General features: G+C 41.0%; 2 protein-coding genes across 5 annotated transcripts in view; one reads left to right on the top strand and one right to left on the bottom strand.

The window, feature by feature from the left end:
- Window positions 1-16,212, bottom strand: part of ncln (nicalin) — a 115,237-nt gene that overhangs the window by 24,639 nt on the left and 74,386 nt on the right. For 2 of the 3 annotated variants that reach the window (XM_078423777.1, XM_078423780.1), the window contains exon 1: window positions 8,843-9,168. In XM_078423777.1, coding sequence (XP_078279903.1) covers window positions 8,843-9,011 — 169 coding nt within the window. In that variant the 5' untranslated portion in view covers window positions 9,012-9,168. Of the gene's footprint in view, window positions 1-8,842; window positions 9,169-16,212 lie in introns of those variants that run through there. The other variant, XM_078423779.1, reaches the window with a different exon arrangement.
- Window positions 9,584-16,212, top strand: part of haus8 (HAUS augmin like complex subunit 8) — a 40,318-nt gene continuing 33,689 nt past the window's right edge. Inside the window, exons 1-2 of one of the 2 annotated variants that reach the window (XM_078423663.1) lie at window positions 9,584-9,683; window positions 14,740-14,927. In XM_078423663.1, coding sequence (XP_078279789.1) covers window positions 9,664-9,683; window positions 14,740-14,927 — 208 coding nt within the window. In that variant the 5' untranslated portion in view covers window positions 9,584-9,663. The remainder of the gene's footprint in view (window positions 9,684-14,739; window positions 14,928-16,212) is intronic. The other variant, XM_078423664.1, reaches the window with a different exon arrangement.

The raw sequence follows: 16,212 nt of genomic DNA, 5'->3' as shown, positions 1-16,212 counted from the left end.
CATGGTTGCAGAGACATGTAGCCATCCATGTGACGTTACTCTGGTAATATACAGTGTATTCTGAGTGGCAAAGTTGAACAGAAAAATGTCAGAAACTGTACAATAAACACTGGCGCCTGGTAAATTGCATTAAGGCACCAATGTACAACATCTAGTTTAGAATATCAGTCTGAAGAAGCGTCTCAACCCGAAACGTCGCCCATTCCTTCTCTCCTGAGATGCTGCCTGACCTGCTGAGTTACTCCAGCATTTTGTGAAATAAATACCTTCGATTTGTACCAGCATCTGCAATTATTTTCTTGCATCTAGCTTAGAGGTCACTTCCTACTGCATGATCATTTGGTTATTCGTAAACGCAGCAGTGAGCGCACCGAGGTTATCAGTATTGTGCACATCCCGTAAATCAATTAAAAAGCAGATATTGTTCCGTATCCTATAATGTGACGTATACGTATGTTATAAATGATCCAAAAGTCATGATGAAAGTAAAGAGCACAGATGAGGGCTAGAAGTTGCAGCTTTGCATAGGCTGATGCTTTCTTGTGACTTCCCCTTTCTCACAAGCTCCAGGTGCATTGTTTTGTCCTTTTGCACCCTGCATCTAGCAAACGTTTGCATTGAAAGTTAAATAAAATGTGGATGCTAGAGATCTGAAATAAAATCAGAAAATGCTGGAAATCCTCAGCAGATCAGGTCGTGTCTGTGGGACGAAAAACAGGGGGGGGGGGGAATATTTCAGGTGGATGCCAGAACAAAGCATCTTGTATGCCTTCTCTGCAAACTTATTAATTTTCAGAATTTCAAGAATATGAAACTTTACGTCCTTTAGATACCTGTGGGAAGGAATTTTGTGCTATGCCCTTACCCTATATCTGACTCTACTCAGATAGGCACAGACACAAAATAAAACACTTCGTAGATCAGTGGTAAGTCTATTGAACAAGTCGGTTTATTGATGGTCTCATCTGTGTGCTCCGAGGAACACTCACAATATTCCCTACTACATTAAGGGTGGCATGCTGACGCAGTGGTAGAGTTGCTGCCTTACAGCATTTCAGCGCCAGAGACGCGGGTTTGATTTGAGATCTTCGGTTTCCTCCCACACTCCAAAGACGTACAGGTTTGTCAGTTAATTGGCAAATGTAAATGTAAATTGTCCCTAGCGTGTGTAGGGTAGTGTTAATGTGCGGGGATCGCTGGTCGGTGCAGTTGCCTGATAACGGCTGTGAAGAAACTGTCCCCGAATCTGGAGGTATGTATTTCTCATATGTATGTATTTTCACATTTATGTGCCTCTCGCCTGATGGGTGAGGGGAGAAGAGGGAGTGATCAGGGCAAGACTGGTCTTTGGTTATGCTTGCGTCCTTGCTGAGGCAGTGTGAAGTGTAGATGGAGTCAATGTAAGGGAGGCTAGTTTGTGTGACAGTTTACAATGTTTGCATCAATGCCTGAGTGAGGAAAATAATACACCCCTCGCAATCCTTTTACACTATATATCCCTCAATAATAAATATTTTTATGATGAGGCCCGGGGAAATGTTAGCCATTGCCTAATATCAGGAGCCACTGCCCCGCAAAGACAGGCAGAGATGAAGAAATTTATCTCTGCTCATCAGTGGTAAAAGGTATTTGAAGATCAAGAAGGCTCCAGGATAAGTTATTAGACCTGGCTCAGACCTGGCATAAAAGTTACAGTCTACCATGCAGCAGTCAGATATCTCGTGCGACTAGGAAAGTACCGAAGACGTACAGGTATGTAGGTTAATTGACTGGGTAAATGTAAAAATTGTCCCTAGTGGGTGTAGGATAGTGTTAATGTGCGGGGATCGCTGGGCGGCGCGGACTTGGTGGGCCGAAAAGGCCTGTTTCCGCGCTGTATATATATATATGATACCAGAAACACAAATGCGCAAACACTTCCTATTTAAATGGAAGGAAAAGAGAATCATCATTACCGCTTTCCTCAGGCCACATTCCCAGTAATGGTGCCATATTTAAACAGTCTCTAGGTCAGGTAGACAGCGTGTTGAAGATCACACTTCCAAAACAGAAACTATTACGAGCTTCACCATGGGAAGAGATTACTAGGTGAACAGAGTGAAAAGATTCAATGATGTGTTCAAAGCTACTAGCAGAAATACAACTTTCACTGACTCCTAGGAATCTCAAGTCTATGGCCACTCCAAGTAGAGGATCAGCAGTCAGGGTGGTATTGTGAATCTCAAGGTCATGCACAGGAGTACACAAAGAACCTTGCATTAGCAATGAAAGGAGCAGACACCATCACAAATCACCTAACCAACCATCTGTGCCAATGTCTGCGGTTTTCACATTGGCCACATTAGCCACCTCAAAAGGCACAATACTGGAGTGGAAGCAAATAGTCTTCATTGCTAAGGGATGGTGCAACACGAAGACTAGAAATTAGTTATTAGGAAACAAAAAAAAACAAAGTTGGCACATGTTTGAAATCAACAAGAAACCTCTCAACTGATATATTTTAAGGAACACCAAAGTCACCAATTGCTGTGCTTCCAATTTCCTCAGAAATGCCAAGCAAACATTTTGAGATTCAGGAAAGTGTCATATCTCTTGATCTATTGATCAGAACAAATGCAAAATCATTGAAAAAGGGTCTCGACCCAAAACTTCACCCATTCCCTCTCTCCTAGACGCTGCCTGACCTGCTGAGTTACTCCAGCATTTTGTGATACCATAAGAACAAATACAATCATCCACAACCCAAGACTCTTGAAATGGCCATGCCAAATTGCATTCTTCTTCCTGATGAGAGCCAATCCATGCAAATCAGGAACATTGACAGTCCTAGTCTGCCGTCAAAAGCAGCAAATTCACCTCAAATGCTGCCAGCAACAGACGTTCAATTCCACTATCCCTAGCAAAATCGAGTGGATACCAGAAGGTGAATCCTTATATCATTAATGCCTGGAGTATGATTGAATTTAATGAAATTTGAAATTAATGATACAGCATGGAAACAGGGCCTTCAGCCCGCTGAGTCCCCACTGACCACTGATCACCCGTTCACACTTTCCTATCCACTTGCTACATACTCGGGGTGATTTATAATGGTGAATTAACAATAGACAATAGGTGCAGGAGGAGGCCATTTGGCCCATCGAGCCAGCACCACCATTCAATGTGATCATGGCTGATCATTCTCAATCAGTACCCCGTTCCTGGCTTCTCCCCATTAACCTACAAACCCGCACGTCTTCGGGATATTTTGCTGTGCCAGTGGAGTAAATCTGTACGTTTTTATAAAAAGTTCCCAGCTCAAGTTAATTTTCCACAAATCATCAGGCTGTGAACAGAATCCATTATGCAAACATTGCAGAAAGCCTATCGGGGGGTTAAAAGGCAATAGTTCTGGGCTCCAAATGTTTTCCCCACAAGGCCTTATGAAGGAATCTGAATTTATTAATACGAGACCTACAGATATACCCTATTATTCCGTTCTTGTAACTATTGATTTTTCAAACCTATTTTAAATTGTTTACTGAATATTTCAATAATAAGTTTTAAGTAAGTGTAGAGAAATAAAAACTGTTGTTTATTTAGATTGCCAAATTTAATTATAACAAAAATATTTTAAAAATAATTTAGGCAGTACTCTATGTGGAAACAAAGAGGGGAATGTTGGAGACGGGAGAAGGGGTTATCATTGGGAGGTGACGTCTCGACCGAAATATCAACTATCCATGTTCTCTAGAGATGCTGCCTGACCTGCTGAGTTACTCCAGCAATTTTTGTCTGTCTTTGGAATAAACCAGCATCTGTAGTTGTTTAATTCTACTTTATAATCAGTAAGTTACTTTTCACCCATCTCAGTCCAATGTCTGTATTAGAAGAAACAACCCACTCCCATAAATGCCGATGTTCAGATAAGTGTTTGAAATGTCATTGCTTAATCTCTCCCTTCAACACACAGCTCACATGGAAATCATAAAACGCCCAAAACTGACAATGTTTCAAAATGCTTGGTAAGAAGTCTAATATTTTAGCTTGGTATTGCTAGTGAGCATTGGTGTTTACTCTGTGGATTGCTTATCAGACCGTTCCGTAAATTGCTGTGGACAGGTCTCTCTGTGCTAACTGCCATACCTGTACTCCACATCAGTTAGTTGAAGGCCTTTAGCTACAAAAGCTCTAAGCTATACAATCCTTCACTATTGCCATTCCCCAATCACCTCTTTCAACACACTCCTGAAACCCAATTTGTTTGAAAATCTTTTTTGGTCATCTGCCCAAGAACCCCCATATCATCTTTGGTTTTCTCCCCCAAAGTGGTATAAGATTCATCTACCCAATCCCACCCACATTGATGATGATATTCTACAGGCAAAATGGCTGGATTACCCAAAGTTTCTTGAAGCAGAAATAAAACATTGCATTGGTTCAACTGGCCACTGCACATAAAATATCATAGCCATAATATCCACTTGTTCTGTATTGGAAAAGGAAATTTAATCATAACTTATTATGTCATTTTACGATGTGACTAAGGGTGATTTAAAAAAATAACTTATTTAATGCTTGTTTGCATTTGTCTCAGGACTTGAAGTCATTAGTTACTGAAGCTATTTAGAGAATCAATAGATTTGTTAGCCTCACAGTCACCCTTCTGAACTTTTTTGTTACATATTTGGTCAAAGTGGAGAGCCTTTTTACATTGGCCATCCACGTTATCAGCACAAAGAAAAAATAACCAATACCAACTAACACATTTTTAGTGCAATATTCAATCTGTCATCTTAATTGCTCACTTTACTAGTTACGGATGAGGTGAAATTTCACTGTGGTGTTACACATTCAGGATACTATTATTATCAAAGTAAGTGAAAAAAAAAGCGTAATTCATGCATTTGTTGGAATACAGTATTTCATAAGCTAGAATTTGCTGTTACACTGCAGCAACTGTTATATAAACAGATATAGCAACCATCCTGTGCTAGAATTCCCCAAATAAACAGCAATGAAATGCATCCCTCTAGATTTTTGATCTGGTGGTAATGGCTCAGATTCCACAAATCCTCCCTCTTCTTCACCAAAGAGTGCCACCGTTCTTCAACATACAGCCAACCCAACCGAGAAATCAAAGTTCAACCTCGGTTCTCGGTTAAAAAACGTACACTTTGACTGTTATTCATGCTCATCAGACACAGCATGTTTGAGAACTTCCGAAAATAAAAACGTTAAGTTTTTTACTGTGACAAACATCGTTGACTTGACTTACTTCATTAAAGGTCACCATCAGAAAGAGGAACTAAGGAGATTTCAGACAGGATAGTTTATTTTTAAATGCTCCAACAAATATTAAGATAGCAGAACATCATCATGTTTTGGAACCATATCATAAATTCATTTCATCTGGATAGTTTCACACTGTTGTTAGTTCAACTTTGCCATGACAAATTGACGGCCGCATTTCCAACATTACTGCGATTACACTTTGTAAATACTTCATGTCCAGCAAAGTACATGGGGATTCGCTGACAGAGATCAGAAAGACCCACATGAATGTCATTTAATTCCGTTTAATGCGATATCACCACATCTCCGTACCACTCAGTTTATCCAATGCTGAAAATTTAATCTGTGCATCAGTTAGACTATTTACTATTCCAATGTTAGCCTCCCTTCAAACAGCCTCCAAATTGAGCCGATGAAAAGCTTTGCTCAACACACCCCTCACTCCAAGTTCCATTCATCAATTTCTCATGCTGCTGACCAACGTTGGCAATGCCTCAGTTAATTATCATCCATGTCCAGATTCTTTTAATGCCTTGTTTCCCTTAATCCCTATGAATACTTTGCGTGAACAAAATTTTAAGACTTCCTGCATCTCGATGTGCTTTTACCCTAACTAGGCTAATACTCTCGAATTTCATTTCTGCATCTTTTCCTGCCCTAAAACCCATCTCTTTGACTCAGCTTTTGATGATTTGCCCTGTTACTGCCACTTTGCGCAAGTGTTAAACTATCTGGAAACACTTGTGAACTGCTTTGCCACGTTAATTCCATTAAAAACATTTTAATTTCCAAAGTAATTGTTCAACCTGAAAATATGAGCAAAATCACAAATCTAGACGAGCAGGTTAAATGTAATTAAACCCAGGGCTATAACTTGGGAAAAGGCTCATTCATATCAACAGAGGTTTGTTTGGTATATCTACATTGGCCAATAAAAAACGAAGGCTATTGCACACAAGGAAAGAATTTCATAATATTTAGGTTTAGTTTCAAGTTTATTATTATCACGAGCATCGAGGTACAGTGAAAACCTGTGCTTTGCATGCTATCCAAACTAATCAGATATGCAGTTACAATCAGATCAAACTTAAGTGCAATAGTTAGCGCAAAGTGCAGAATATAAAGTTCAACATTTCAGTGGTGCACCAGTTCCTTCGACCAATGCCCGCAACGAGGTGGAGGTGAATCAAACAAAACCCTAGTTTATGGAAGGAGCCTTAGAGCACTTAGACGATTCATGGTATCTACACTTAAACAATAAGAAACATACAGGAAAATCCAGAATATTTTAGGATGTAATCCTTAATAACATCTCCTCAAGGAATTCAGAGTAAAGAATTCAACACTGGTTTCCGAACACACAATTTTATGATTGAGAGGCAAGTGCTATCAAGTAAACCCTGCCTAAATGTACAAGTGCGTTTGACAGATTAGTTGGCTAAGGATAATTTCATATGGTTACAATGATTAAAATGGAAAAAGTCAGTGTGTAGGGTTATTGGTGTAGCAGAGATCAAGAATTATAATTTACCCACAATGTTTTAAGACAGATAATTGCATCAAGATGGCACATTACATTGCTATGATACTGTCCTTATTTTTGTGGACCAGGCACCAAAGCAATAATGCAAGCAGCTGAAAACCCCCACTGTCAAGTAGATTTGTGTGGACACTATCAAATGGCAGAATAATGTTCAGCTGTGATGCTATCTACAATCAAACAAGATGACAACCTCTCCTCTAATCTCAAACAAGGATGACATTCAAAAACAAGTCCTATAAGCTGAAATCTTTGAGAATGTTAACTTCCCCAAAACTCTCAGCTGATTGAGTGATCATGGAGGGAATGTTGCACTGTCAGAAGTGTCAAATATTCAACTAATGACTTTGGCATCATTTCAAATAATAACAAGATAACATTTCTCAGTTTCCGACCAACATTTATCTAACACCAACAGCACTAAACAATTGCAGTTATTATTTGTGGGAGCTTGCTGTAATGAAGTAACTGCCACAATGTAGAAATAACTACATTTTCAAAAGTACTCAAAGGATTTTAGGAAGTGAAGGCAAGACTTTTTCTTTGATATCCCCAAAACCTCAAAAATTATAGACAGGCTAGAATGATTTATTTTCTTCTGAAACTTTCAGAGACCAGGATAGTTCTTGGATGTTTCTGTCAGAAAATTTGCTCAAGATCAAAGAAGCATAAGGATACAGCCTGGTGATTCTGTGCCAGCTCTTTAAAAAACAATCTAGTCAGTTCCTGCCCCCTATTCTTTCCTCATAACTTAACGGATACGTTTGCTGATGTGCTTATGTCCTTTTCAAAGCAAGGCACACTAAGTGTTGGAGTCACTCATCAGGCCAGGCAGCATCCCAACCAGAAATGTCACCTATCCATGTCCTTCAGGGGTGTTGTCTGACCCGCTGAGCTAATCCAGAACTTTGTGTCTTCTTTTATAAACCAGCATCTGCATTTTCTTGTTTTTACATTTTGTCCTTGTCAAAGCCCTGACTGACTAAAATCAGAACCAGTTATTGCAAAACAGTTATTTCTCCCACTCCCACGTCAACTATCTCTTGTACAGGTTTAATACAATTTTCAGTCAATATATGCACCAGCATATTATATGATCTATTTAAGTTACAGTAGACCAGACAACCTCTATGGAGAGTAAGAAACGTTACTATTTCATTTTGGTGATATTTCATCAATTACCATTTACCTGTTGAATATCAGCTTTCCTGAAAGAACTTTTCCAGGGGTTACATTATGCAAATTGCCAGCCAACCACATCTGATTTGAAGATCGTTTGGGAGAGGAAGGGTGACAAATACGAGGAAGAAACTGTTACCAAGAAACTCGCTGCCTGCAGGGATGGTACAAGTAAATCGGGAATCACAAGTTTACAACTAACACGGAGAACATATTGGCATATGTTAATACTTAATACAGGTCGGGCAACACTTGATGGAAACTCATGGACCTGAAAGGTTAACTCCTATCATTTTCTGCAGAGATTACAGGATTCTGTTTCCACCACTCTAAAGAACTGTAACCCTACATCAGGCCACGACATCCAATGTCACAACACAACATCAGTCTGAAGCAGGGTCCCGACCCGAAATGTCATCTTCTAACGTCTTCCGGCGATGCTGCCTGACTTACTCCAGCACTTTGTATTTGATCAAATGTGCCGGCTCCGAGCAACCACGTGTTTTATTTAATTGCCCTGCAAAATCTTTCTTTCTCGTGCCCATCCAACTTATTTTCAAGAGGCTCAAATGATTCTTTACAGGCAGTGAAATCCAGATAATACACCACTCACTCCCTGTATTAAAGTTAGTGCCCACACATTTCAAAGCATCCCTGGCCCTTCCCACTTCTCCCCACCCACACGGCATGGGGAGAAGTGGAAGGGAAACATGTCAACCTCTCAGCTGGGGTGATTTTTCATCAGATGCTGCTCCATCTTCTACCTGTGTGCTCGAGTTTTCATTTTTACATTTTTGGCATTGGGATAAAAACTGGGCGTGGAAGGAAGAGGGCGAGGACGGTACTCACCGTAAGCCTGTCCCTGCAGGTCGTACTGCTGCATTCTGTACACGGTGAACTCGTGGGCCGCCTCGATGGGCGAGACCAGGATCAACACGGCGGGGATGAAGACGATGAAAGTCAATGGGAATGAACCCTTGAACATGTTGTCAAACACTTCGCTTGCCTCTTCGAACATTGTCGGTTCTTTTCTCCCAACAATCGCTTTGATATGAACGTCTCTGCGCGATATTTTCAGAGGAAAACAACGATCTGGAACAACAAGCTCTCTGATGTTTAATTCGACACCCACCCCTATACACACACGTTGCCACACAACCCTTTGCCGTAGGGGTCTTACAGGCATCCGCACGGACGGTTTCGTCCCGATGTGGGCGGGATTCACCTCTGGTTGGCTGCTCCTCTCAACAGGACGACAGATCCGGCTTCTCATTGGGTGATCTCAATGCCAATCACATCATACCCCGCCCTCTCCCATGGACTTGCCCCCCCAAGTAATCCCAGTTTTATCTATCGTGTCTTTACCAAAAAAAAATCCAGTCAGATTTTTAAGGATTCGTACATGGACGGTTGCAACTCTTTAGACGCTCAGATTCCAATTCAGAGTATGGGGAATAGGAGCGCATGCGTGACCAGCGTGCGATGATTGACGTCCGGGTTGTCCAATGAACGTTGATATTAGTGTGGGCGGAACTTACATAACCAGGCAGTCATATCCGGATTACGGTGACCGGCGTGGATGCGAGCCAATAGTAAGCGGGTGAGGGCGGGCTGTGAGCAGGAGCGGGCTTTCCGCCGTTAAAAGGAAAGCGGCAGTTTTTGAAGTAAAAATGGCGGGTCGTGATGGTCTGTGAGTGAAATGGATTAATGACTATGGCCAACTGCTTAATAATAATCGTGTAGGAAGGAACTCCAGATGGTTTCCAATAATTTCAGTGGTCTTTCTGTGGTAATCAGGGTGAACATTTCTTGCGGTGGATGAGCCCTTTACAGGGAGGGTCAGGAGACTGTTAGGATTTTCTCAAGAAAATGTTTGAATAAGTCTTAACCGAGGCCGAGTTTGGTGAACAAATATATGAAGATAGACACAAAATGCTGGAGTAACTCAGCGGGACCGGACCTCATCTCTGGAGAGAAAGAATGGGTGACGTTCCGGGTCGAGAACCTTCTTCAGACAGTACATGATTAGTCAGAGTAGGAATGATTGTGGGGCTGATTTGGATAATGGATAAAGTTAGAAATAAATTATCCCTTTTTTTCAGTTTTGTTGGCTTTGATTAATGGGGGTACTGTGGAGGTCTATACTTGGACCACTGTTATGCAGTGTTTATCAATAATTTTTTGATGAGACTGACTGATCATATGTGATATTCTCAGCTTGATAAAGGGTCTTGACCCGAAATGTCACCCATTCCTTCTCTCCAGAGATGCTGCCTGTCCTGCTAAGTTACTCCAGCATTTTGAGTCTTCTGTGATGTTCTCAGTTTTGTTATTGAGCCAAAACTATGCGGATTGTGAAGTATATGAGAATGCAACAGGCTTTCAGGGTATCATGACCAAATTAGGTTAATGAGCAAGAACAAATTAGGTTAATGGGCAACAACATGACAGATGGAGCACTGTCAAAAGTCAGAAGTGTTTATTTAAATAGTAAGAGATTGAGAAATTTTATTTATAATATTGTTATGGGTGCCTTGGACTTGGATTGTGGGAAGTTGGAAAGACAACTAGTATTTTGGAGGAGATACAAGGAATGGCAGATGCTGTAATCTTAAGGAAATCACAAGGTGCTGGAGTAACTCAGGGCATCAGATGGCATCTGTGGAGGGAATGGACAAGTGACTTTTTGGTGTGCTGACCTGAAATGTTGCCTATTCATTCCCTGACAGATGCTGTTTGATGTGCTGAGTTACTCTAGTACTCAGTATTTTAGGGGCTTTGGGAACATGAATAAATGTTTTGTCACATGCTCATAATGAGAGCATACCTGGAGTATTACATAAATGTTTCAGTCCCCTTGTCTAAAATTTGTTTGCAATGGAACATATTTTGCAATGGAAATTAATTGTATTCTCAGATGTTGAGAAGAATGAGAGATGACTCATTTTATGCAAACCACATTTGTTGACACTGTTGAGCCCTCTGGTGGATTAGTATAAAACAAGATGTCGTGTACTTATAATAAAAGTGCACCATTTAGTACTAAACAAAGCAGAATCTTTATAATTTTCTATCCTGGATGGCTGTGGAGTCTTAATTTTTGATTGTTTTCAAAACTGCCACCAAGATATGTTTGGATTTTAATGGAATTGAGGAATAAAATAGAAGATATAGACTTGGTAGGAATTTGCATTGAAGTATTTGGGCCAAATCAAAATAGCTTGTTTCCATAGATACTAGTTGTTAGAAGGTGTGGTATAGCACAGGGCATTTGTCTCTACATTAATAAGGCATCTGCATGTATGCAAAATATAATGAGGAAGGAAAAACAAATTATGGAGTTTATTTTGTACTTTAGATATTTCAAGGGCCCCAAAACTGAATTCATTTAAAACTTGGTCAAGATTTCTTGTTGGTCAATTTAATGGCAGGCTTAATTAATTAATTAGTTCTTTGATTTATGCTGAAAATATACAGTACATTATATCATTTGTGTAACTAATTATTGCAGCATAAAAGGTGCCCATTGAGTACATGCCCTTTGCCTCCAGAGTAATGCATTCTGTCCTGTATTCTGCAAGTAATTTTCTCCTGACTTTTCAATTTTGTTTTGAAAGGAAACAATTTTCATTGGTTCAACTGGTAATTCTAAGGCTCCAGTTAAAGAACAGATTGGTATTTCAGTTTCAAAGTACCTTATAACTATATTTTTGACCATAATGAAGGAGATATGGTTATTGACCAGAAAGATAAGGGGGGAAGATTAGATGACTAACGTTTATACAGAGAGTTATTGGGATAATGTGTTAATGGATTCTGAGAGAAAGAACAATGCAAGAAATTAGATTTATTTAGAAAGCTGGCAGGGGTGTTTCACTGTCCTGTTCTCTGACTAGTTTCATCTTCCCTCAGCCAACATTGATCCATTCTACATTTTCCTTTTTATCTTTGTCCCCTTTGATCTCTTGTTTTCACACCTTACCCGTCCATATGTCAATGTCTCCTCCGCTGACTCGGTCTGAAGAAGTGTCTCGACCCAGAACATTACCCATTCCTCTCCAGAGATGGCTCTGGAGGAGGCCCATGACAGAAAGGTCAGACTGGGAATAGGAGGGCGAGTTGAAGTGCTTGGCCACCGGGAGATCAGTTTGGTCAATGTGGACTGAGCGCAGGTGTTCAGCGAAGCGATCGCCGAGCCTGCGCTTGGTTTCGCCGATGTAAATAAGTTGACATCTAGAGCAGCGGATGCAATAGATGAGGTTGGAGGAGGTGCAGGTGAACCTTTGTCTCACCTGGAAAGACTGTTTGGGTCCTTGGATGGAGTTGAGGGGGGAGGTAAAGGGACAGGTGTTGCATCTCGTGCGGTTGCAGGGGAAAGTGCCCGAGGTTGGGGTGGTTTGGGTAGGAAGGGACGAGTGGACCAGGGAGTTACGGAGGGAACGGTCTCTGCGGAATGCAAAGAGGGGAGGGGATGGGAAGATATTGCCAGTGGTGGGGTCCCGTTGTAGGTGACGGAAATGTTGGTGGATGATTTGTTGGATCCGCTGGCTGTTGGGGTGGAAGGTGAGAACGAGGGGGATTCTGTCCTTGTTGCGAGAGGGGGAGCAAGAGCGGAGCTGCGGGATGTAGAAGAGACCCTAGTGAGAACCTCATCTATAATGGAGGAGGGGAAGCCCCGTTTCCTGAAGAACATGGACATCTCTGAAGCCCTAGTGTGAAACACCTCATCCCGGGTGAACAGCACCTCATATTTTGACTGGGCAGTTTGCAGCCCAGTGGTATGAACATCGACTTCTCCAACTTTAGATAGTTCCTCTGTCCCTCCCTTCCCCATCTCCTTCCCAGATCTCCCTCTATCTTCCTGTCTCCACCTATATCCTTCCTTTGTCCCGCCCCCCTGACATTAGTCTGAAGAAGGGTCTCGACCCAAAACGTCACCCATTCCTTCTCTCCCGAGATGCTACCTGACCTCTGAGTTACTCCAGCATTTTGTGAATAAATACCTTCGATTTGTACCAGCATCTGCAGTTATTTTCTTGTACTACTTGCCTCTCCAGAGATGCTGTCTATCTTTGGATGAATGGAATTTAGTTCTAGTTAAGATATAGTCAGCAGAATTTTGAGTGTTCATAAAGTTTGTGGATTGCAAGAAATTGTTTGGTAAAGATATGGTTCTTTACTCGCTTAAGCAATGCATGTTATCTGCTAATGTGCCCATGACCTGCAATAGTCGTTGTGGTTGGTGTGGATTTTGGCATTGATTACTATTGAAATTATATGCTCTTGCATTTTATTTAAAAGGGAGGCAACAGAGCTCTGAAATGCATAGGGAACTAGGTGTCCACGTGCATGTTTAACAGTTGGATAATATTCAGGTGCGACAAATAATTAGCAATGCTAGCAATGCTAGCAATGTGGATTTGAGAACATAATCCAAACAGCCATGATCTTATTAAATGGCAGAGCACGCTTGAGGGAACCTTCACATAATTTGTATGTTCAATGCAATGTAATATACCTTTAGATTTTATTTTTTAGAGATACAGTGCGGAAACAGGCCCTTCGCCCCGCGCCGCCCAGCGATCCCCGCTACATTAACACTATCCTACACACACACTCGGGACAATTTTTACATTTTACCCAGTCAATTAACCTGCATACCTGTACGTCTTTGGAGTGTGGGAGGAAACCGAAGATCTCGGGGGAAACCCACGCAGGTCACGGGGAGAATGTACAAACTCCGTACAGACGGCGCCCGTAGTCAGGATCGAACCTGAGTCTCCGGCGCTGCATTCGCTGTAAAGCAGCAACTTTACCACTGTGCCACTATAATTTACATGCCACCTTGCATGGGCTTGTAAATTATCCAGTGTAGTGCAGAGTTAATGCTGTAAATTTGTGGTGCAAACAGTAATGTCTTTTAATGAAAGGAGTCGTAGCATTTTTTTAGTTCAGTGTTGACAACTAGTGGCAACAGAAGGCATTGAAATAAGGTATCCTTTGACAGCTCTTTGTCAAATTCTTTTTTCCTATGGAGTTGGAATTTCTATCATGACATCTGCTCAATTAATAAAACTGATATCCATAACTAAACTCTGGAAAATTAGTCTTGTATTTTAACAAAGGGTCCTGACCGAAAATGTCACCTGTCCATGTTCTCCAGAGATGCTGCCTGACTCACTGAGTTACTCCAGCATTTTGTGTCCTTTTGTGTAAACCAGCATTTCAGTTCCTTGTTTCTATAAAGAAATTTACTTGCTGCAGTACAATGTTGTTGAGCTTGTACTATATTAATGGCTGGTGGCTTGCGCCTTATGGCCAAAGAAAGCACAGCTGCAAAGGAATGTGTCTAAAACTAGATTCAATTATGTTCATGTGATCAACTGGCAAACATTTCAATAAAACGTGGTCATTAAACGTCAGTATGTTTTCAGCTGCTTTTGTGTGGCTAGTTAGCTGTTAACTCCACAAAAACTATTGATAGTTTTCACTGTAAATATGTGTACATACTAATTTAAAGTGATATTTTCATTTTTAAGCTCTGTCATGTGTCGACTGCTAACTGGTGAATTATTAGGTTCCACCACCTTTGTAGTACACAAATTATCTTCCACACCTTCCCTTAGTAAAAGCGAAACGGGTGTCTCTAAACTAGAGTGGATGGGCTTGGTACTTGCATAATTTTATACTTAGCATGTAAAACTGTGAAATATAACAAGTGTTAATTTTGTGACTATTATTTTAAGGCGAGCTAACAGATCGACATACCTGACTGCCAGTAAACAGGCGAAAACTGCGAATGAGCCAAAGATGGCCTGCAGTTCTTCAATACAATCTTCCCAGAGAAAAAACATGCAAGCTGCTTCAAATCAATTGACCAACAAGCTTTCTACACCCAGCCTTAGGCGGAGAGATTCTTTTGGGAAGGATAAGAGTAAGTAACTAAATATGCTCTCCTTCTCAGATTCTACTCTAGCCTCCAGTGTCGTGACTTCTGTGATGTGGTTGATTGGGTTCTGGAAGTCTATTGGTGGGTACCTGAAGGAGAGCTATTTAAGTGTAAACTTTTGAGAGCGAGTATTATGAGGGTTTTTTTCAAGCCTGTTGCTGTCTAATCTCACAATGCCAGTGTGAAATGGCTACAATGCATTCCTTTTTTAGCAAGCAATACTTAGAGACCTTTAAGAGTCTCTGATACACTTATTTTGTGTTTAAAGTTAAATTCTCATTTGTGGACGAGTTTAATCGGTATGTTGCTTGGGCTGGAGGACTGGTTATTTAGAGTGATTGGAAAGCTTGGGCTTGCTAATCCTGGACTGAAGAAGGTTGAGGAGAGATCTGGTAGAACTGTGCAAGATTGAAAGGCATAGATAGGTTAGATGGTCAAATCTTTTCCGCATGGCAGGAATATCAAACAGCAAGAGGATATGGGTTTAAGGTGAAAAGAAGTTTTAAAGGGACTTTGAGTGGCAAGTAGAAAATAGGTGCAGGAGTAGGCCATTTGGTCGTTCGTGCCAGCACTGTCATTCAATGTGATCATGGCTGTAAACCAGCATCTGCAGTTCCTTGTCTATACTGTATATTGCTGCGATGTGGCTGATGGCTAGACTTTACTCCACTATTGCCTGAAAATCATTAAGTTGGTTACTCTCTACCAGGGTCATAGTTGGGTTTTAGAGGACACTTTGAGTTTGAAGGCAAAAAAAATTTGACCAAAGTTTTTGTTGCTGATTTGTTTGATAATAGTAGCTCATCTTCCATGTGAAGATTAGCTGAATGGATAAGTTGTTAGTGCATTCCCTGAGTCCACAATGACCATCGAGCACCTCCCTACACTGATCCTATTTTATTCCCCACACATGTTAACCAGCTCCCTTCCGATTCTAACAGTTGCCGGCAAATACGGAGCAATTCACACTGACTAATTAGTCCGTTGATTTGCATGTCACTGCATGCAGGATGAAACTGGAAAACCCAAAGGAAATCCATATGGACAGAAGGAGAATATGCAAACTGCATGTGGACAGCTGTGGAGTGAGGATTGAATCTGGGTTGCTGGAGCTGCAAAGCTGCAGCTCACCCAGTTACACCACTGTGCTGTTTCTAAAGTTAAGATCTGAAATGTAATCTGTGCCTAATTTTTTAATTTCTTTTTTCATCCTGGGGTTGGAGCTACCCATGTTATCTTCAAGTAATCAGTCCAATGCATGCAATTCATT

Source organism: Rhinoraja longicauda, chromosome 28 (assembly GCF_053455715.1).
Source record: "Rhinoraja longicauda isolate Sanriku21f chromosome 28, sRhiLon1.1, whole genome shotgun sequence".
NCBI lineage: Eukaryota > Metazoa > Chordata > Chondrichthyes > Rajiformes > Arhynchobatidae > Rhinoraja > Rhinoraja longicauda.
Note: the sequence above shows the minus strand (reverse complement) of the source record. Positions and strands in the feature narration are given on the sequence as shown.